Source organism: Salminus brasiliensis, chromosome 14 (assembly GCF_030463535.1).
Source record: "Salminus brasiliensis chromosome 14, fSalBra1.hap2, whole genome shotgun sequence".
In the NCBI taxonomy this organism is placed as follows: domain Eukaryota; kingdom Metazoa; phylum Chordata; class Actinopteri; order Characiformes; family Bryconidae; genus Salminus; species Salminus brasiliensis.
The window spans coordinates 16565674-16588860 of NC_132891.1; the positions used below are offsets into that span (position 1 = coordinate 16565674).

The 23187-nt window shown below is 39.4% G+C and overlaps 1 protein-coding gene across 2 annotated transcripts in view; it reads right to left on the reverse strand.

Annotated features, from left to right (window-relative positions):
• Window positions 1–211: 211 nt before the first annotated feature.
• dnmt3bb.1 (DNA (cytosine-5-)-methyltransferase 3 beta, duplicate b.1) overlaps window positions 212–23187 on the reverse strand; it is a 43231-nt gene continuing 20255 nt past the window's right edge. For both annotated transcript variants that reach the window (XM_072696399.1, XM_072696398.1), the window contains exons 3-22: window positions 22390–22540; window positions 22155–22237; window positions 20354–20497; window positions 17939–18058; window positions 17088–17246; window positions 16829–16936; window positions 13751–13892; window positions 10262–10414; window positions 9790–9834; window positions 9606–9685; window positions 9118–9230; window positions 7941–8124; window positions 7671–7755; window positions 7099–7244; window positions 5572–5662; window positions 4756–4904; window positions 3870–3955; window positions 3629–3698; window positions 3339–3457; window positions 212–2822 (exon numbers count right to left, since the gene is read on the reverse strand). In XM_072696399.1, coding sequence (XP_072552500.1) covers window positions 2681–2822; window positions 3339–3457; window positions 3629–3698; window positions 3870–3955; window positions 4756–4904; window positions 5572–5662; window positions 7099–7244; window positions 7671–7755; window positions 7941–8124; window positions 9118–9230; window positions 9606–9685; window positions 9790–9834; window positions 10262–10414; window positions 13751–13892; window positions 16829–16936; window positions 17088–17246; window positions 17939–18058; window positions 20354–20497; window positions 22155–22237; window positions 22390–22540 — 2370 coding nt within the window. In that variant the 3' untranslated portion in view covers window positions 212–2680. The remainder of the gene's footprint in view (window positions 2823–3338; window positions 3458–3628; window positions 3699–3869; window positions 3956–4755; window positions 4905–5571; window positions 5663–7098; window positions 7245–7670; window positions 7756–7940; window positions 8125–9117; window positions 9231–9605; window positions 9686–9789; window positions 9835–10261; window positions 10415–13750; window positions 13893–16828; window positions 16937–17087; window positions 17247–17938; window positions 18059–20353; window positions 20498–22154; window positions 22238–22389; window positions 22541–23187) is intronic.

Consider the following 23187-nt stretch of genomic DNA (forward strand, 5'->3'; position numbering starts at 1 on the left):
ATAATATCCACTATTACCCCGTAGCCAGCATAAACCAAAACAAAAGTTACTATGGGTCTCCTTAGTGTTCCAGAACCTGATTTCTTCAAATTGCTTTGGGATAGTGTCTGCAAAATGGAATAAAACAGAACTAAAGTAGATGTTTGATTACAGAGAAAACACTCAACACAGTTCTACAGTTAGGTAATATCTTCTTTATTGGTGTTGTCAACGCCACTAACATCTTTTTGTTACAATGTTTTAATAGTGTACATGTCTGCAGAGAAAATAACGTATACAAAAAGAGTACAAAAGTATAAAAATAAAGTCAGTTTTTTTTCCAAAAACGTTCCCAAACATATAGGTTTTCAGCATTAATGTGTTTGTTATGAAATGACAAACATATTACAAATGTTCATGCATCATATAAAAAAAAACAGTAACAATGTAAAATGTTAGGATTATGAAAAATATTAAAAACACAGCACACTAAAATATAAAGTCTACAGATATGTTAAAAGTAGGCAGTACTTTGTGCTATTTTACATACATTTTCAGCTATAAGCAAGTACGTTCTTTAAGTAATGAAAAAATATATAAGTGACTAAAACTACTATCTTATATGACATACACTAAAACAAGGAAAAGTCAGCATACTGTCTTAAAGAGGTTAATATCATTTTCAAGCTTTAAATCTAGACAGTATTTTTTTTTTTCTGAAGTGTGGGTATGTATATAGGTGGATTTGCATGTAAGAATGCCTATTTTTGAGCAAGCAAGCTAAAGGCTGTAGTCTGGCTGCTGGTAAATCAGTTAGAAAAAAAATAATCTTCAGTTGTAAACAGTAAGTGTGCATCAAATCCAAACATTACTGGCTGATTATTAAAACAATAAGAGCAGTAAAAATGCAGCAAGCTAGGAGTCTTCAAAACTATAAAACACCAGAATAAAGAAGCTCAGGTCTTCTTTTGTTCAAAATTAGTCTTTTTTTTTGTTACAAAATACAGTTCCAGTACAGGTGCATAAGAAGACCCTGAAAGCCAGCTGAAATGTAAACATGTTGAATCATGTTGATAAAAACAGTACGCAGGTGATGGCTACTTTCAATTCACTTGGCAAAAATGATATTTGCCAAGTGAAGTCACCTTGAATGTAGTATAAATATCTAATATTATAGGATATATCTATAATATTGGTGAACTAATTCATACCAGATCAATATCTGATATTTTAAGATTATTGAACTTACTTCTAGACTTAATTTAAACTGTATTATTGAGAGAACGTTTCACTCCTTTGGCAAGTTTTGCCTCTTTTTTTTTTTAAGACATAATGCTTAAATAAAATGGAATAAAACACCAAGTCAAAACGTCTAGAAGTAAGTTAAATAATTACATAATATTCGTTTAACAATCTAACAATCTCAAGAGGAGTAAGATTAGATATTTATACCAGATTAAGATGATTCTGTGGTGTGTTCACTAAAAATCATTTGTCAAGGCAGAGTGTAAGTCAAGTATAAAAAATAGTGTAAAACGACTTTGCTGTCCTCATGATATTTAGTGATACTGCTATATAAACCAAGATAATGTGCTCATTGGAAAAGAATAGGCACCTTAACATCCAACAACAAGTGTCTTTGTCATGGGGCATCAAATGAAATGTTCTGAAATCAGACTGTTGCATTGTTGTCTATTCGTATCAGTTGAGTCAAGAACTCAAGAAATCTGCATTTTAAGTCGACTGTTTAGACTGAAATGTTCCGGAGTAAAAACATTCAGCATTCCTAAAGCTTGAATTCTTTTAAAAACAACATCTTTGCAGCTGTATTTTTTTGTGTGGGCTCACAGCTTAGCACAACTTAGCTTGTTGCATTGATTCATTCATTTCAAGTATTTCCTCAAGAACAGACCTACAGTACAAGGACATTACAAAAAAGCTTTGTGAAGGACACACAATCCACAATGCTTCCCTTTTCGTAACACACAGAACAACTTCCCAACAGTGTTCCACTGAAATTAAACTGAGAGCACTGGTGGTTGCTCAGCATGTTTTAAAAAGTTGACAAAACTACATCTAGACCTAAATGTAGAGTTTAAATTAAGGCTCAAAGTCAGCATGATCTGATCTTTGGCATGCCTACCTTGATTGCTCAAATTCACCTGTTTGTTTTTAATGGACACCACTGACATTTTGGCAAATGTGGCAAATGTTTCATTTGTTTTATTTGCAAAAAGAGAGGTTGAGGTCCCTTAAATGGGTCTTTTCATTTAAAACGTTAAGCAATGAAACATAATGTTATTTCCCAAAATGTCATGTCCATGAAGACGAGATCTTCAAGCAGAGGTTTTGACCATAAAGGCATAAAAGGCACCATTAAGAAGAAAAAGGTCCCTGAAGATGAAGTACTGAAGCATGTTACCAGCTTTAAGTTGTACACTCTATGGCCTGAAACCTTCAGCAGGGCTTTTGAAAAAAACAAACAAATAAAAACCAACACTTGAGACTCATGGGTTCAGAGCTACAGCACCACCTGTTGGACTAAAGCTTAAAAATCTGCTTTAAAATCAGGAGCTGAAACGGCGACTGAACCTCAAGTGCTCCTCAGTGTTTTCTGAGACCTGAGTGGTGCTCTGTTGCTGTGGGGGATGTTAAAGCAGTATGACTTCGGGCTGAGTGGAACTGGTGGATATTTGTGTGGTTATTCACAGGCAAAGTAGTCCTTCAGCGGAGCAAAGAGGTGCCGGATCACTGGCACACTCCAGGAGCGACCAAGAAGTTTCTGCCTGGCACCACGGCCCATGTTGGACACGTCCGTATAGTGGACAGGAAATCCAAAGATCCTAAAAGACAAAGAGAGACTGTTGAAAGTAATGTTCAATATTCCAGACACAGATGTTACATGGCCATACAAAAATGCATATACTGAAAAATACCAGCCTATATTCTACAAGGCTAGTTATTGCAGTTCTTATTCATAAAAATGGACAAAATGTACAAGCAATATTTAGACCTGAGGCTGCTACTACACCTGAGTTTTGCTGTGCGAGGTGCTTTTGTTCTTCTTTATATTTCAACACTTCTTTCCACACAAGCAACAATCCTTACAAGTGGGACCAATGCCTCATTATTTAGTGCATGTTGCAATGTTTAACCATTTCAAGATTTTCTAAATGCTTTTTAAAGGTTCAGGTTTGCTCAGTAGGCCTGATTTATTGCTTGCTTCATTTGTTAATGGTACAGTAGGTAGGCCTCCTGCACTGACGTATACATATGAAATCAGTGAGTTAATAGGTGATTTAACTTTTATAGCTGGTGTTAAAATAAAGAAAGCTGTGTTTCTCCAACTTTGCGCTCACCTTTCCAGCTCCGTGCACCACAGGATGTCCTCTTTGCCATTCATGATGACGGGGAAGTGCTGGTCTTTTCCCTGCTTGATGGAGTTGGAGCGGGTTGTGATGGTACGCACCTTGCCAAACTGTGAGACAAAACATGACGAGGCTTACTTCACATGGTGTGCAAGTCCAAATGAAATAAATAGCCAATCATGCAACGATGAGTATCAGGAACCAGTAAGCACACATTAGAGGGTAGGCTGCATATCTACAGTAAGATGGTGTGCTGAAAGATGTTGAAAGGAAAATGTTACCTTGGCGACACGGCCGTGCTCCAAACAGTCCTGTAGCTCAAGCTTATCCATCCCAGAGGCGCAGAGAGGCCTGCAACACAGGAGTACCTTCTTATCTGTCTAGCTTTACATAGATGCAAGTAGACATATATTTCAAGTAGACATCAGGTAGATTAGTCTGAGCCCTTTGTCCAAGCAAACTTTGAATGCTAAATTAAAACTGGCATAATGAAAAGTAACTAAGATGGCAAATATACAGTACCTTTTCATTCCTGGCAGGTTGCCCCAGAAATATCTTGCTCTGTGGGCAGCTGACACTTCAATGGCATCTATCATCACTGGGTTACACTGTAACACATATGCACACACACACAAACATTGAGATTTTATATAAAGAAATGCAACAGTGAAACCACACACCTGTAAAACATTTACCTTACAGTAAACAATTGGCAGCACAGTGCTGCTTATTTACAATATTTACACACATATTTACACTGCTTATTTCCAAATACTATTTATTCCCAATTACAGGGCATTGTTCTGATCATAATACACTTACAGAAGTGAACTGTTATAGTAGGATATGGTTTATATACGTGATGCTGCAGTAATTCTCATTTTATAATAAAAAAATACTATATTATATAATACACAAATTACTGTAGATACCTTACTGCTGACCAAAGTTTCAGGGAAATATTTAATTTAACCTCTTAAAAAGCCTTTGGCCTATGCCAGTGGGCTAAAAGTGTTATTACAAACCTTTATTACCAGAGAAAAGCCCCAACAGTTTGTACAGACGTGTGTAATAAGCCTTGGAGTGGTGGGGTTAATTATAGCTATCTATAAACCAATTTGAACAGCATTCAGCTGTTTAGGAAGACACTATAGCGGTTTCATGCACGTATGCTACTCTTTAAGATCACAAAACTGACTGTAACCCAACATCTATTTTAATATAACACTAGTTATAACACAAGTATGAACTGAAATGCAAAACTACATCAATGTATAATAAATCCTGTAAAATGCATTCAAATATATCTTTAAGTAAAAGTATCAAGCATAATTCTCCTATGCCAGGTGAAAGGGTCATTGTCACACTGTAGAAGCTGGTTATGGAAGCTTTGGAGAAAAACACAGACCTCGAGGAAGCGGGAGATGTCTCGTTTATCATTGACGCCCATTGCAACCACATTTTCAAACATCCAGAAGAAGGGTCGATCTTCTCCTTCCTTTGGCTTTGCTTCACTCAGCAGACGATAGAACTCAAAGAACAGACGCCCCGTCCCCTCTACACACAGGAGAAAACCGCCAGGGAAAAGAAGTAAGCTTCAGCTGGTAATGACAACTGTAATGAATGGTTTAGCTGGTACCTAGAACCGTCTCAAGTGCACAATAAAAGAGGTTCACAGGCAGCATTTGAGAACTGCAGTTTAACTAATGTATTCAATAAAACATTTACATTACCTTCAGTCCATATGTTGTCTAAACAGAAATCTAACGACTATATGGCTAATACGTTTCTATCATTTCAATTTTTGTGTTTTTGTATATATAATTGGGAATTATATATACAAAAGGAATACTTAAGTTAATCACTAGCATTGATGAAAGAAATGAAGTGAAAGTGAAATGAAGGAGCTGATTGAAACATACACTTGTAGCATGACAACAAGAGCCTCTTAAAAGTACCACACTAATCAATCAAAATTCAATGATCAATTCTGAGGAATTCTTTTTATACATCATATAGCTGTAAAAATACATTATACTGAGTGACCACAGCAGGCTTAAGTGTTGAATGTGATCAGTCACACATCATAATCTGTGGCAGGCACTCTTATTGGGTAGAGCAGGGTTGATTGGCACATTTACTCTGCCTCTTATATTTCCAAATACTTAAAATCCAAAAACCAAATCAAGAAAACAGTACAGAGATGAGAGTCATGTGGTCTCACCATAAAGGCCCTTCCTGGCTGGGTTGACTATTGAGAGATCATTACAGGGGCTTCCGCCAATCACTAAGTCGAACGGTCCCCACTCAGCAATCTGTGGAAAAACAACAGCACCACCTAGTGTTAATATGAGTATAGCACACGCTCACCATCTCCATCCTGCACTCAGCTCGAATTGGCTCTGCTGATGTGCACACTGTTGCACAGATCAAATCTTTTTCAATAAATTACCATAAATAATTGCAATACACAATATTTTTAAACTGGTATAATGATCATTTAACTGTTCAGTAATAATAGCTTGGGGCACCAACCTACAATGTCAGGCCTGTGTCACTTTTGCATGAAAACATATACAGTACACAAACACACACACAAACGGCACATGGCCTATGAGAACCGCCTGATATCAGAGTCACATCTGTCCATGTGGGTAAAAGAGAGTGTATGCAGCTGGACCCCATTCAGCCTCTTTTAAAGCTTTCTTTTCCTCAGCCTCCCACCCCCAGGCCCTGATCCAGCCCCCCTTCTCCTCTCTTCTGTCTCAGAGCCTTTTCATCCCTCCCATTCTGAACTCCCATCACAATCCAGCCTCCAGCATACAATCACAATGGGGTGAGTGGGTGACCGAGCAAATGAATCAATGAACATACGAAAGGGTGCATGGTTGAGTGAAAGAGTGAACGCGTAAAGGGGGGATTTGTGATCGCTTTGTGCTCCGGCATTTGGACTTCAGCAAGCAGTGGGCATATGTGTGTGTGTGTGTGCGCGCGCATGTTTGATGGTGGGTAAGAAAAAGGGGATACAGAAATTGGGAGCACAACAAGAGAAGCAGTGAGACGGTTTTAGAAAGGCTAAGATCTGCTCTGGTCGGCTAATTATGCTTATCAGGAGCTACAAAAATATGCAGCTCTAAATGCATTCTTTATTGTTCATAAAAAAATAATGTCATTCATTTCCATTTATATACTTTATCTATATACAGATGCTACATCAAACTCCATTATTTCACAAAAGCTAGAAAGTTTTTATCCCATTTATTTGTGGCCTAAAGAATGCATCATGTCACAAAATTAAATACTATTTTTTATATAAATATTACTATTATTACTATTACTAATATAACTATTTTTATCCAAGAAATGTATGCTTGTTGGATTATGTAAACATCTTGATTCATAAAAACACTTACAGAAGCTTATCTGGTCAAAAGGTTCAACACACAATTAATAAAAGGTAATTTTACAGAAGACTCAATAATGGAAAGGGCAAGATCCTAATTAACAAACAATATATATATTGAGTAGTCCTACCATCTGAAAAAACAAATAATGGCCCAGTTTGAAGTGTCTGTGTTTGTGTGTGCCTGTGTGAAAGAGCGAGACACTGCATAACTGCAGCTCTGATTGTTTGACAGTTAACAAGTTAGAAACCCTAAGAGGATTGGTGTAGAATTCCTTTTCAGAATGAGTCGGACTGTTCCCAGCTGACTGAGAATAGTGCCAGAGGGATCCCGGCTTCTCCACTTACATTTTTACGGGTGATGTTTCGAACGTCATGCACATATTTGATTCTTCCTTCATGTCGGACAACTCCCACGGAGATGGAGTCCTCACACACCTCTGAGGCAATGTACACATCCACCTTAAAGCCCAAATCCTTCAGCACCAGATAACCTGCAACACAGCAGCCAAGCAATAATGTACGAGTGTATTTATGAATAGGACATCGTTGGATGAGAATGTGTATGGACGAATGGATGGATAGAAACATACTGTATGGATAATGGATAGACATATAGATGGATAAATGAGACATGTATGTATGGATGGATTTGTAGGACATTTGGATGAATGTGGCTGAATGTGACGTGTATGTATGGACGGATGTATGGACATGCATATGGATAAAAATGAGACATGGACGGATGGATGAGACGTGTATGGACTGTTGATGGATAGGAAGGCACGTGGGAGTATAGATGGATGGATGGTACTTGTGTATGAAAGGAATACATGGATTTCTAGATAGATAGATATAAACATACATTTAACCCATACACGCATAAACATACACCCACACCCACACACACACACACACACCTGTGGCGATGCCATCAAATAGTGAGAGAACTCTAATCGGACGTCTTTGCTCTGCTGGGACTGCTGGGTAAATTTTTGGGCATTCCTGAAAAAACAAACAATCAAAAAATTATCAAAAACTGCAGTAGTAAAACATGGTGATGATGACCAGTCTCAGTCTCCTTTCAGAAACCGAGTCCAGCCACTACTCCTACCGTGCACATTTTAGTGTTTTCCCTCCTTTAACACCCAATTCAACTCAAGAGCAGGGAAAAGTTCTGTAGGACTCACAAACTCCTGTCCGTTGTCATTGACGAAGAACTCCTGAAGTTTGAGGCTCCAGTCATGCCGTCTCTTCAGCACTCCGTAAGGCTGCATTGGCTGGCACATGTAACACAACCAAGGGTCTAAATCCCGCGCACTGTTCGATGCTCCAGCACCCACCAGCAGGTCCAAACAGTCCACACAGAAACACCTGACGAGAGAGAGAAGGAGGGTGGCATTGAGAATACAGCAGTGAAAAGTATGATCAAATGTTTTGCAAATGTTTAGTGAATCTGTAATGTGAATTTAGTTTCCAGGGACTACTGCTGTGCGCAAATTCCTGAAGATGTCTTCACATGCTTGCTCCATAAGACACCACTGAGGAGTCTCATTTACTGTCTATGGCATATAACCTATATGGACAAAAGTACTGTATGCTCTTTCATTGTTTTTTCCGAAATTAAGTGTATTAAAAAAGACTGTCTCTACTGTCTATAGAAGTGTACAGCATTGCTGTGAGGATTTAATTGCATTCAGCAACAAATGCATTGGTGAGGTCAGGATGTTGGATGATCACCACCCACCTCATCCCCAATTCCCCAGGTCATCCTTATAGTATTGGATGGAGCACCATTATGCCAGAGAACACAGTTCCACTGCTCCACAGCTCAACGCTGGGGGGCTTTACATCCTTCTAGCCTACGCCTGACATTAGCCGTGGTGCTAATACATGTTTATCAGCTGTTTGTGCCCATTTGCACATCTGAGTCAGCAACAAGAGCAGCTGAAAGTAGCTGAATGCATTCATTATTTAATAACAGCAGCATCTGTGAGTGTGGGGTCATTTTCTGAGGTCACCTTTATATTTACATCTGTCATAATCAACTGTTCCATTGCTCCACAGCTCAATGCTGGGTGGTTTCTTACCCCTCTAGCCCACACCTGGCTCAAGAGAGTCCTATTCTATTGCCAATATTTCTCAATACTACGCTAGTCCAAAAACACTTCTCAAAGTGCATCTTCTAGTCAAGAAACTCAATAAAAATGCTGCACAATTTCTTGGAATAACATCTTTTTACATTTGACTTCCATTGAAAGTTTTTTTTTTTCTTTATGTAAAATTGCCATTTTGGAGATACGGTTTGTGTGTAACAGCAACAACATTTATACATGTATAAGTGCGCATGCATGTGTAGTGTTTAACCTGCAGCAGTTGACGTTCCCACACAGCAACACCTCTCTGCCTCCGCAGCACACTGTGCAATATGACTGGTAGCCATCGTCATCATACATGTAGGAGATCTCTAGATATATATCCTAAGACACACACACACACACCCCGAACAGTTAATGTCACAGTAAATGATTTACCACATGACAGCTCTTAAAATGACAGCCAGCGCATATAAATTAAAGCAGCCATAAATTGGATGGGAACTGGATGAGCTCTAGGCTACACATAATTTTTCCCTTCTCAGATCTTCAGTGACATGATCCAGTTTATTCATTTATTATCATACATAACAGGGTAATATAATCTAAAGCTTGATTTTGTCGCCGAGTTATTTCGGTCATCAGATCAGGTGTTCAGATCGGTTAGCGGCAGGACTGTTGTTAGCTCTTGTTTGTGCTTGTCTGGGAGTACAGACTGTCAGGGAATCGAATGCTGGCTTAGTTTGAGGAGGCTGTTACCTTGCATGCTTGGCAAAGGCCTCCTTCAAACAGCGGATGAAAGGTTGCTGCTCTCGTCTTCCCACAAGAGAGGCAGAACTCTGAAAGACAGGGAGTAAGCAAAAGTTAGAGAGAGATTACTACGCATTAGGTTTGTACTCTGTGATTAAACTGAAGACAAGTATCTCATTTGGCAATACCGTACCTTCTATACTTCTGTGATTCTTCAAAACTTCATGAACCATTTGTTCTGGAATAGAGGAAATGAACATCCTCAAGTCAAAAAACATTTAAAACTGAACAAAGAAAGCTTCCTCTGTATCGTATCAAACCTTAGAACCTTAGAAAAGGGGATCCTTTAACATGATCTGAATTGAATAAAAAGTTACTGTTAAATGTGTACCATACTGTGTGTTCCTCCTGTTCATATTGCCACTGTCACACAAAAAATGTCTTCAAAATAGCAATTTTCAGCATTTTTTTCATTAAAAAAAAATTCTCCTCAATTTACCCACTCACTCCACTCACCAGGAGTCCCACATCACTTGCAGATGTTTCCACAAAAAAAAAATGATAAAAGAGGTACGCTCTGAAGAGACAAAGGGGCGTAATATAATGATTGTTATTATGTAAATTGAATATACTGCCGCCTGTTCATGCTCTGTGTGAACTCTGACCTCTACTGTAGATGTCCTCAGTGGCAGTCTTGGCCTTGCAGAGACTGAGGCGGGCTCTCTTGGCGGACGGTGCAAGCTCTGGGGGGTTGGACTCCAGCAGCTGGGCCTGCAGCATCCCACTCTCTGGAGCAGCCGGAAACAAACAGCACTCAGCTACAAAAGACAAGCACACGCACACACACGTGCACACATACACACACACACACACACACACACAGACACACAATTTCATAACAAAGCATGAGAAATGCACACAAAGGAATGCACACACTCAATGGGCTGGATTTGGACACTGAATTACCTCCATGTCATTGTAGTCAATGAAGCTGAAACCTACTATCTGTGCACTGAAGCCGAACACCCTTTTAACTGGGCAGTGTGAGGTTTAGCACTGAAGCTGAACACCAGTTTAACTGGGCAGTGTGAGGTTTAGCACTGAAGCTGAACACCCTTTTAACTGGGCAGTGTGAGGTTTAGCACTGAAGCTGAACACCAGTTTAACTGGGCAGTGTGAGGTTTAGCACTCAAGCTGAACACCAGTTTAACTGGGCAGTGTGAGGTTTAGCACTGAAGCTGAACACCAGTTTAACTGGGCAGTGTGAGGTTTAGCACTGAAGCTGAACACCCTTTTAACTGGGCAGTGTGAGGTTTAGCACTGAAGCTGAACACCAGTTTAACTGGGCAGTGTGAGGTTTAGCACTCAAGCTGAACACCAGTTTAACTGGGCAGTGTGAGGTTTAGCACTGAAGCTGAACACCCTTTTAACTGGGCAGTGTGAGGTTTAGCACTGAAGCTGAACACCAGTTTAACTGGGCAGTGTGAGGTTTAGCACTCAAGCTGAACACCAGTTTAACTGGGCAGTGTGAAGTTTAGCACTGAAGTTGAACACCAGTTTAACTGGGCAGTGTGAGGTTTAGCACTCAAGCTGAACACCAGTTTAACTGGGCAGTGTGAGGTTTAGCACTGAAGCTGAACACCGGTTTAAAGGGCTTATTTCTTTAAAGAGCTAAAACTGGCTCTTCTACATGATTGATAAAGGAATCATTTGCATTCTAAACTTTCTTGAATAAATTCCATCACCATTTGCTTTCACACACTCTCAGAAAAGGTCCCAAACTATCACTGAGGCGGTACCTTGCTTGTCACTAAAGTGGTACTGTTAAGGGTACCATCTTCTGTGCAATTATTCTTGTCTTAACTAGACATTTTATTCAATGTTTCTGTTCAAAACCAATAACATCACAAAAAACAATGTAACAAAAGGTACCAGAATGCACCTTCCTCCAGGGAAAGTAAGTGTACCTTTTAACAAGCCCCACCTTAAAAAACGGACCACCCTCAAGACCACATTGTACTTTGTGTATATGTACCTTAGTGAACAAAAAACAGACTTGCACAGTACATGTACTTGTCAGGTGTGTGACAAGCCCCACCCAAACTCGACCCCTCAAGGCACTCCTCATGAAGACAGCATCCAAACATCTACAGGCAATCTCAACACTATCTAATCTCACATAATCAGGCCACATCTTGAAAGGAGCCACAGTGTTACAGCAGTAACACTAAAGTAAAGTGTATGAATTTAGGCATTGGGGTCAGACGTACAGATGTCCCATATTTAAGTAGAGAAAAAAGTACTGTAGTTAGATAACCTGGTAATAGTAAGAGTTTAAAAATACACACTCCTAAATTAAAAAAAAATTACATTTCAGACGCAGTTATTATTTTTATTATTATTATTATTATGATTGAGCTATAAATGAACAAAGCCATGGCACTGAGTGCAAATATACATACAATGTCTAATACAAAGTCTATACTTTTAATATTTCCATTTCTAAAAATAAAGATTATTGCAATGAAGCTCAGCTCAGTTTGCCTTTCACACAAGCCAAAGGTTTACAGAATTCCAATTTGCCAATAATAGTGCATTTGCGCAATGGGTCTGTTTAGACGATGTGGTGAGTAAAAAGTACAGTTTTAGGTAAAAAAGTTAAGGGAGTAGAAGTAAACCTAAAATAAACCCTTTAAACAGCCTATGGCCCGCTGGTGGGCTGAAACTGTTATTACAAACTTCTGTTACCAAAGAATAGCTCGACCAGTTTCAACAGAAGTCCTTGTAGCTACTAAATAATACACCTTAGTGTTTCCTAAGCCTTTCTGCATTAAGGGGTAAAGTTACAGACATACTTAAATAAAGTACAGCCACTTAAAAAGATACTTAACAAAGTACTGCTACTTCTCTTTACATTATTTCCCACCCCTGATTTTAGAGTGGGGCACAGCTGCATCACCACCTAACTTGTCTTCACTAGTTTGCAGATCTAGCTGTCTGTTCAAGGTCAGAGTGAGAGTTTAATGGCTTTTTTCCCCACAGTGATAGCACCCCAGCTCAAAAAGCAGACCGAGCGAGTGTGTGTGAAGTACGATCGGAACAAATTACTTCCTGGTAACAATACAATTACTTTTAATTACTAAGAACTTCAAAGGAATGTGAATTGAGCCATTGAGGGAGCCAGCAGTTTTTTTTTCAGTGAGTGTAATCTCATACTTCAGAGGTGAATCATGAGTGGCAAGCACTAAATAAACAGGGTTTTTTCTCTCTTGTTTGCGTTTCCTCATCTGCTCAATTTGTGCAGCTGTTACTGCAAAAGAACACCTCCTGTGGTTTCTTAGGAAAAGTGGATAGATTTCTTGGACAGAAGTTTACACTCAAATTTACTGTAAAGGGTCCAGAGAAATTCTGTCAAAGGTGTGAATTCTAAACGTTCAGTTTATACCCCATCTGTGTATGAAAGAAGAGATTATTCTCTGTTACAGTTGCTTATACAAACTTGTTTTGCAGACACAAAAAACATCTATATTTGTTTGGTGTCGACAAAACTGAACGAACTGTAATTATGTAATTACTACAGCTGTGAAATGCATACAGTACTTCATGCAGTATACATTATTTCATTAGGTTAACCACAACTCACTGCATTTGTCACATTGAAAAAAGCAGTGCATTTTGTTACCTAAGCTTTATGTGAGTGTTTTTTTTTTTTTTTTTTTTTACTTTCAAATAATTTAATAACATTATTGGTATTATGAGAATGCGCTGAGAGAATTCGCATGAACTTGAAAATGAAACTGAATGATGTAAAAAGACACCCCATGTTCTTCACATTTAATGATTAAGATTGGCACTGCTAACCCTTTTATTTTAGTATCTAATGTACGCATTTACAAAGCAGATGCTTGATGCTCGCCAAATTTGCATTCACAACAGGCCTCTGAGCACTGCAGTTAGTAGTTCATGTGTAAGTATCCTAATTTTCTTATAGAAGTGAGTAACACAAGAGGCTTATTTAAAAAAAAAAATTGTTCAGTTAGTGGCGCCAGGACAGGAATGAGTCTGTACAGCAAAATGACAATAAAACTTGACATGTAAGGAAAAACTGTAGCTGGGCTTCACCGAGATTGATGATTTGACACAGTAACTCTTACCGGAGTTCTCTTTGGGTTTTAAGCCCTCCTTGCCCTTGGGCTGGAAGCCTCCATGGGCCCAGTCCAGCATGGGCTTAACCTGATCCTCCACATGGTCTGTTTCACACGGTGGAAACGTCTTCTCTGCACGTATACTGGCCATCTGCAAAAATAACTAATATGAAAACAAGGAAACAACAAAACAAGGAGGCATCTTATCTTATGTTTAGCAAAAAGCTAAGTTTTACGAAGTTGTACGAAGACACCTGAACACAGAAAGTTTGGCAGCATTTCTTAAAGTAATTACATTCAACAAGTCTGTTCCTTAAAGCATGACTGCTCTTTGGAGAGGCCTCAGGTGTTATAAAATGGATCTAAAAAAAATACTACAACATGTGAGAGAGCCTGCTCATGCGACCTGCTCATTTAAAGCAACATTATGGAAAATTGGCTTTTCTTGCTCCTGGGCTCCCCCTAGAGTCGTGGAATTCATGCTTTGAACATCCATTTAAGGACATGTTTTTCTGGACAGGCAGGGGATGAAGAATCGTCACTGAAAGCATGAGCAAAATGCTACACAGTGTTGATTTAATATTCAGCCTTGTACATACAAGTTGTAAAGAAATATCTACATGCTTTAAAGGAACCCAGCTGATGTTTTTACAGGTGGTGTTGTATATCTCTGCCACTCTAGACCACTTCTTGGTGATGCTTTCTTACATAAGAACACTTTGTCTTCCTACAAAAATCAAATAAAACTTTAATGTTCAGTTTGGTTTTCCCATGTCAATAACGCAAGTTATGATGTCTGTTGTCAAAAACTAAAAGGAAAGCGGTGACTTAATATACGATATGACTTAACCACATATTGACAGGACAAGATCAGGCAACTCCAGTTTAGCAGGACTACAAGGCACACACGTCATGACTCCATAATTGGTTCCACAGATCTTTTCAAGAATTGGTGACACATACAAGATGCATAATATTCAGAAAATGCTATCAAACATCTATCTTCTGTGGTGTAAGGTAGATAACAGTCTAACATTAGACAATACAGCCCTGCAACATGTACGTTTTCATTCAACTTGCTATTTCATTGTGTTACATGAATGGGTGTGTTTTCCCCAACCTTAAAAGCTACGTTATGCAGCACCTTTTTTTTTTTTTTTTTTTTTTTTTACCTTAGAATGATTTTGAGCAGCTTCAAAATCATTTTAGATGACAGGACAATAGCATCTTTATTGTTGCCAGTCTTGGCTTAGCAGGAAATTTCTTTGGACAGTTCTCAAAAACTGTGTAATTCTGGCCAACTTCTGGCCATACACCTGGCCGTGTAATTTTCCTCCTACTCCCCTAGTCATATAATAGCTCCCACTCTTCTGGTAACTGAAGTACACTGACGGTGTGCTTCTGTGCTGATGTTAATTCCAGATGAGGGGTTTGGAACTTTGCAGTTTCTGAATCAGCACGGTGTTAGAGACAGTTATGCACTATGAGTCTCAGCACGCAGTGACCTCACTCTGTAACTGTATGTGGAGTTTCTGTGGTTCCTGCATGCTTCCACTTTTCAATCAAATCACTCACAGTTGATGGTGGAATATCTAGAAGGAAAGAAATGTCACCAACTGACTTGCTGTAACGGTGGCATCCTGACAGTTCCACGCTGGAATTCAGCCTAGATGCCTATAACCACCCATTCTTTCACTAATGTTTATAAAGGCAGACTGCATGATTGGATGCTTAATTTGATACACCTCTGCCAATTACTATATTAGTAATGTCTGAATTCACTGTTTAAGACGTGTGCCCCAATACTTTGTAACTTTGCTCAGCAAAGATTTTTTTAATACTTAAATGTACCATATAAACTACAAGCTACAAGCACAAAGTAGTGCATACATACTGACAGTAACTAAAGACAGAGTGAGATTTTCAGCGATTATTACTGTTTTGCTTGTCAGTGATATGACTGATGTGAGCTAGTGGATCATTGCCATTACAATGGCTGTTCACAAAACACAGTTCTTCTTTGGTATTCAGCATACTCCGTCTAGTGGATCTCAGTTTCTGCTGTTATTAATGCAGTTTTGGCTGAATTCAAATGCTACTTACTAATATTTAAACTTTTTAACCATACAGGACCTATTTGGAAGTTACTGTTTTTCTCACTCTAATCAATAGACAAAATAAATATTGCTTCATTACTGATTACAATGGACCACTACGGCAGTATGGGTGTAACAATTTAATAACCTATTAAACCTAAAAGGTGTTTGGATATTTAAAACTATACTGAGTGAACAATCAAGACTTGGTATGTATTCCAGGAAAGTTAAGATGGCAGGGAGGGGTAGGGCTCATGAACACCCATGGTCTAGTGTTTGGGCTTTTCACAAATCACTTATCAATCAAACATTCTTGTAGGTTATGATTATAGAGATTTGTGGTGTCAGAGGGCGGTGTGGCAAGTGTTGAAAAGGTTTTACAGGAAAGCTATTATTTTTCTAAGCCAAACCAGTCTGTGAAATGTACAAGTGAATCTCTAGATTTATTCTGACATAGAACATATGGAACAAGAAGAAGGACTAAACTGACATGAAATACAGATGACAGGCTTGTGTCTGAACACATAAAATCAGTCCTGCTGCCGGTGTCACTAAATGGAGACAAATTGTACACCATACATCTCAGTGAAAAGCGAGATTGAGAAAGAAAGATAAGAGGCTGCAAGTTTCGCCGAAAGAACAAGGGGCAGAGCAGAAAGGGCTCTCGAGCGTGTCTGGACTTGAGTATTTCTATGCCGTTCGGTAGAATTTCTGATTCTCAACAGAGAGATAATTAGGGGAACTGTCTGGGAATTCCGCACAGCTTTGAGATAAGTGTTTACACGGGCATTTATCTTCCCGTCTATAAAACTCATACACACACATGGCAGAAGCTATGCTATGATCCCTGGATTTAACAGAGCAGGTGCATTACTGCATTAGAGTCTTCCATTAAGGTCACATTACAGACATCTTTACTCATCCCATCCTCCATCAATTTAAAACGCAACAATTCTCCATTCATTTTCTCCCACAACAAATCCAACCTTACCTCCAGGGCCTGGAATATGGCTCTGCGGTACGAGGCCAGCTTAGTGTAGGAAGACTGGTTAAAGAACTTGGAGAAGGCGGTGATGGAGTCCAGCTTGTCTGCAGAAACCTACCAGAGATACACATGCCATTAATTATTGACACTGTAGAAAAGCCCTTTAGCAGTAATTGAATGTCAGCAGTTAGCAGTAACAGTTAGAAGTAACTTTAGCAGTAATAGAAAAGGCCCTCGTAGCAACAATCCCTATAATCTGACTCACCTCTGAGAACTTGCCGTCTCCAAACCACTGAAGCCAGCGCATGCCATGGGATGCCTGTCTTTTCCCTGTGGCTCTCCAGGTCACCACCATCCCAGGCCACCAGGAGAAGCCTTTAATTTTTCCCCACACCAGCTCCCCTATTCCAAAACCCTTATTGTCCTATACAGAAGGTACATAAGTATGTAAGAACAAATGGAATTAGAAAAGAAAATATTTTAGGCTTGTTTTGCTTATTTAACCTGATAAATAGTTTCTTCCTATATGTTCCTTTCTCTTGTATTAAACAATGCCTAGTGTATTGCTCTAGTTCTGTGTACAATATAAGAACCCTAGAAAATAAAGCAAAGCATTTCTATGGGGATCTGCATGTAGACTGACCCGTCTGGTTAGCACAGATCATGAGATGGAAGTCTGTATCTACATCACTTGTCTGAGCATGACTTTCACGATCAACTGGTTACTATGTCAACGGCACTCTTGTTTCTTGGTTCGCGTGCGTGTGGTTGTGCTTGTGTGTGTGCGTATATGTACGGTCAATAGAGACTCCGTTAAACACTCTAGTTCACAATAGCATCATTCAATAGCTAACGGTCTCTTTGTGCAAGACGTCAATGCTCTCTCCAAACATATAGCTGACAGGCTTTGTAACATTTAGCTCTGAGGACAGACCGCGGGCACAAAGCGCATTAAGGAGAGAGCCATGGAGGAACAGAGTTCTCCTGCTACTGTTCAACAGCAGGTGGACAAACATGGATTATGCTGATTGTACACAAGAAGAAAGGGAGAGACAAGACCAGGCAAGAGGGGTGGATAAGCAGAAAGATGTGCAGTGCTTAAGAGTGTGTACGTACATTGTACTCAGGCTGACTGGCCATGTCTGTGGTGGAGGTGGATGTAGTACTGCTTTGAGCTGAGTCTTTAGAGTCCTGCTCCATCAGCTCCAGCCTGGGGCCTTCATGTAAAGTAGTCACCTACTCACACACACACACACACACATACACACACACACACAAAAAGAGACATGGTTACTATACTGTACTACTACTTTTACCAGTTTAAAGCATGAGGGTGTCACTGACTCATCACTCTGTACCAACCACTAGTCAAGCCCTTGTATTGGCAATAGCTTTGTAGGGATGTAGGATGTTGTAAGATGTAGGGATCGGACATGAGACAAAAAAAAAAAAAAAAAAAAAAAAAAAGACATTAAAAAAAGACATTTACTAATTTCTCAGTCAAAAGTTTGGACATGGTTAAATGTGTACTGATCATCATATGAAAAAAACATTCTTCCAAATGCTAATGTGATTTTTGCTTTCAAAAAAGAGGACACTGGGGACACAAGCATCCACTGTAGTAAGATTGTCGTGGCTGGGGGTTTCAATCAGGCCTAAGTCAGTACATTGAACTGGAAGATTATTTGGTCATGTGTATGTAATAATGTACATTTACATACTGTAGTTGCTGGTTGTGGTTTGAGAGGTATGTCCACCCTCACACATACACATTGCCAGGATCCTACAACTTAGGCTTACTTGAAATCTCCCAGCCATGGCATCCTAACTACGGTGTCCCCAATGTGTCCCCAGTGTCCTCTGTTTTGAAAACAAAAATATGCTCATCCCTTGCATTTGGAGTAGATGTTTTGAGCCTGATAATCAGCACACACTAATAGCAACAAAACTGTAATATATAAAGACCCCACACACATTCACAAAGGGAATCAAAGGGAGTTCAGAAACCTGTATTACTACTGGTTCCTTTCAGCTAAAGGTATCTACAGTCATCGTAGAGCATAGGGGTCATTGCTAATATATCCGCTTTCAAGACAGTGAGCCCTGAGACCCCTATGCAAACTGAGAGCAGGAATACAATGTCACTGAAGGAAGACACATCTATGAAAAGTACACACAGTAATGCACAGGGCACATATTATACTCAACAGGTGGGAAAGTGGAGGGAGGCTGAGTGGGCGAGAGAGTAATACATAGAAGCAGAAAAGGAAGCATTCCAAGAAAAGTGAAGGCCATGTAAGGGGGAACCTGTTTAGCACCTTTTCTCGCAATCCTCAGCACATGCAATCAGGAAAATACAGTCAGAGAGGGAGTGAGTTGTTCAGATGTGTTTAACAGCAGAGATACAGACAGTTTCAGATGACAGCGGACAGACCTAGCCAGCCTCCAATTTTCAGACTTGAGTCAGAGTGGTGTAAATTTTTCTTTTCTTTTTTGGTTTAGTGTGATCCAGTTCTGGTGTTCTCAGAACAGTGTGAACACACAAATCTGACCTTTTTTAAACCAGATCATAGCCAATTGTATGGGTGGCCCTAGATTAGCCCTTAACAGTAAGCTCTGAGTGATTCCACATGATGCACATACACCTTATTTCAATATTAGTATTGCTCGAATAATGAACAGTTATGAGCTGCTGATCGGACCACATTATCTTCCCAATGGCTTTTGAAGTTACTTTGACAGACTGATTTGCAACATATGGTTCTGACTCAGCTTCCAATGCTGTGATGCTGTTTACTTCCTTAATAGTGTAAAAAAAGAAGCTAACATTTATTATCACAAGAAGGTGATGAAAAAGGAGCGTTTTTGTAGGGTATGTAACAAAGGATTGGAGGAGCTTGGAGATGGTCCTTGGCCCAAAGTGTAGTTATTTCAAAACTCCATTAAATAATTTCCATTGATTTAGATTTGACCTATATTTTAAGATGGTATTAGATAATACCTTCATTGTCTTCTGAGAGCAGAACTCTCTATGTGTAATAAGGGCGGTGTTCATAAGTCTACACAACACCTACGTAAGCTTTTCATGACAGAGAAATGAACCTATATAAACATTTAGAAAGGCTCAGCTGTCATAACACCTGCTGTGTTTAGATAATATGACATCAACATTAACAACAGCAGCCTTTACGTCTGACGCTTGTTGCAATAAGCCTTAACTGATGTTAACAAAGGCTTAGGTAGGCGTTATTTAGCCTTACTAAAGTGTTTCAGTAGTGTTTTCTACACCTAACCCTAAAAATAATCCTACAATTAATTTCATTAACTAAAATGCATCATAGCAGACACACATGACTAGCACAGCTGCTTTGCAGTGTTTGTATTTGTACGCTTCAAGGTGAGCTCTGATGGGTTTCGTCTCGTCTGCTTTTGTTTTCTTTACAGAGTTTATCTTTTGCACGAGTGCAGCACAGTGAAATTTGATATGAAGGGCAATTAAAAAAAAAAAAAAAGTATGTGTATATAGATTACCGGGGTAATGGGCTCCTGTTTGCTGCGACCCCTCTCTCTGTTGCGCGGTTTAGAGTGAGCCGTTAACCCTGCCTGGAAGATGGTCCTGGGGCGGGGTCTCTGTCTGAGTCCAGAGCCACCATCTGAACCCAGATCAGCCTTCTCCTGCAACACAACACATCACCATTACTGATCTGGTCTGAACACGTGCGCACACACACACACACACACACACACACATAATTTAATTTCTTATTGCTGACTTATCTGATTAAAGGATTCTATACCCATGACTGTGTCATCGGGGGGAACCAGTTCAGCCAGTCTAGCTGTCTCTTTTTCTCCCTCGATCTCTCTCTCTCTCTCTCTCGCTTACACACACACACATACAGCAACCTCTGTCTTGGCCTGTCATGACTTATTGTACAATATATGCACATGATTCAATCATTTTTGCTGACCTCAATATTGGCCTTTGTCTTTGCTTGCATGCTTTTGCTCTCTGTCAGACGTGGGCCGCAAGTCCGTAAGCAGGTAGCAACATCGATGGTGTAGGAAAGGAGTGCAGTGCAAACCCAAAGACTGAAGAAGTGTTACTCGCCATATAGCCAAATAGATGCTGCCATTAAAAACGGTCCAAAATAAACAGCATTTAAAATTATGCTGCAAACCTTTTAACCGGCAGTATGAACTACCACGAAACAAAGGTGTAAAAATGGTCCATATAATTACTGGGAATATATCATCCAAAAAAATAGCTATCATGACAGGCTTATATATGCTTATAAGTTTAGAGAGGACAAAAGGAAATCCTCACAAAACAATTTGCTAAGTAATAACATTCCCATGGTAGATAACATCTGATCTGTCGGATGTTATTATTAAGCCATGGGGGTTCATAAGGGTAAAATGAATTTCCCATTACACGTAGGAATGTACACATACACCATACTACATATTGTCACTGTCACGCAATTTTTTATTTTTTTACATAATTTAAAATATTTTTACATTGACTTCCATTGAAAGTTAATGAGGTTTTTTTTTCCCTTTTCTGATGCAGCTTTGCACTGCTCCCTGCGATATCCAAACTTCATATCAAAACTTGGTGCTTCCGAAGAATACTTATGAATACTTATGCAAACACAATTTTTCAGTTGTTTTTGTCAAAACAGTATGGTCTTACATAAAACAACTTAATAAATATGAATGGATCAGCAGTATGTCAGGAGGAGCACCCTGCCTACAGTAAAGCATGGTGGTCATTTGGACCTTCCATCAGGACACTGATCCCAAGTCCTTGAAGATTCTGGAAGGGTTTTTTTACAGTAGCGTGACTCAAACCCCACAGAAAATCTTTGGTGGAATTTGAAGAAGGTGGCTGCAGCACACAAACCCAAAAATATTAGCGAACTGAAGGCCACTGCCCATGAGGAATGGGATTAGGTTCCCTGGGAACGCTGCCAAAAGCTGGTGTCTGGCTATGCATCATGTTTGCCGCAGGTCATAACAGCTAAGTACGTTAAGTACTAACGGCGCTTGTCATGAAGGGGTCGAATAATCAGTACAGAGGGATTAACAGTCATCGGTCAATAACAGTAGCATTTTGTATTGAATTTGGAGAAACCACTTGTTCTGTTAGTTGTGTTGAGCTGTTTAAAGTGTTCTTGTTAGATTGGTTCATTGCAAACAGCTGACAGTTTGTATATTCTGCTAATAAACCTAGTTTGCCATGGAGGTTGAATAATTTTGATTGTGAGTGAGACTCAGTGAGACTCTATGTGTTTGAGATTTAAATACACGTCCGATTTTAAGTTCAGACCTCACTGCAGGAGTCCCACACGCTGTCGTACTCTGATTCAGAGCGCTTCCGAGACCTTTTCCTCAGGCTGTTCACACTCTCATCTGAGAGAGAATGAGAAAGAGAAAGAGAGAGAACATATTAGTGACCTGACACGAAGAGATATTATGTGTGTCTGATTCAATCTGTACATTCTGGGATTTAATATGTAATGTGTATGTCTGTGTGTGAGAATGTGGAGAGTGTGTGTATTTACCTGCAGGCGATGCTGCACCTCCGCTCTGTTTGGGGCTGAAAGGTGAGGGTGGCTCCGCTCCGGTCAGAGGGCTATTCTCATTGGTCATTTCCAGGCCACTGTTATTCTCTGACAAACTCTCTACTGTGGACATGTCACCATTCACTGCAGCCTGAGGAAGAACGAACAAAACACAACGGGAGACAAAGATCAGACAAGCATAGTGCAACATGTGGCTGGTTAAAAGAGACCCATAAAACATAGAGAAACTTTAACTTAGTGAAGTAACACACCAAATGCAGCAGTAACACTGCCAGAGTTCTAAGACTACACTTCTTAAGAGTCTGCAATCCTGCCTCAGTCTCTGTGCTGCTCTTGATTAGAGCAGTGCATCAGTTTCTGAACAAGTGCAGCGTACATTCAGACATCAATAACATGAGAGGTAATTGAGGGGATTATAATCTGAAGCATTCAGAATTTTGAAATCAATGCTTTACAGTCTCTAATCCATATTTTTCTGTCAAATAAATCCCATTTACCTGCAGTTCAATGTTTAAAGTGATTTTAATATGCTAGGCCACTTTATGGGTTTTAAATAAATCGTAATAAATGAAAAATGAGAAAAATAGGAAACAATAAACTAGAAATAAGTTGTAAAACATCAAGCAGGTATAATAATAAAATATTTACAATGTCCAATGCTTAATTAAACCTTGTGGCAGAAAAAAAAGGAGAAAATGATTCTAAATAGACTGTGATCTAAATCAGAGGTGACTGGACAGCCTTGCAAAGCTCAGAGACATACACACACAGGCAGTG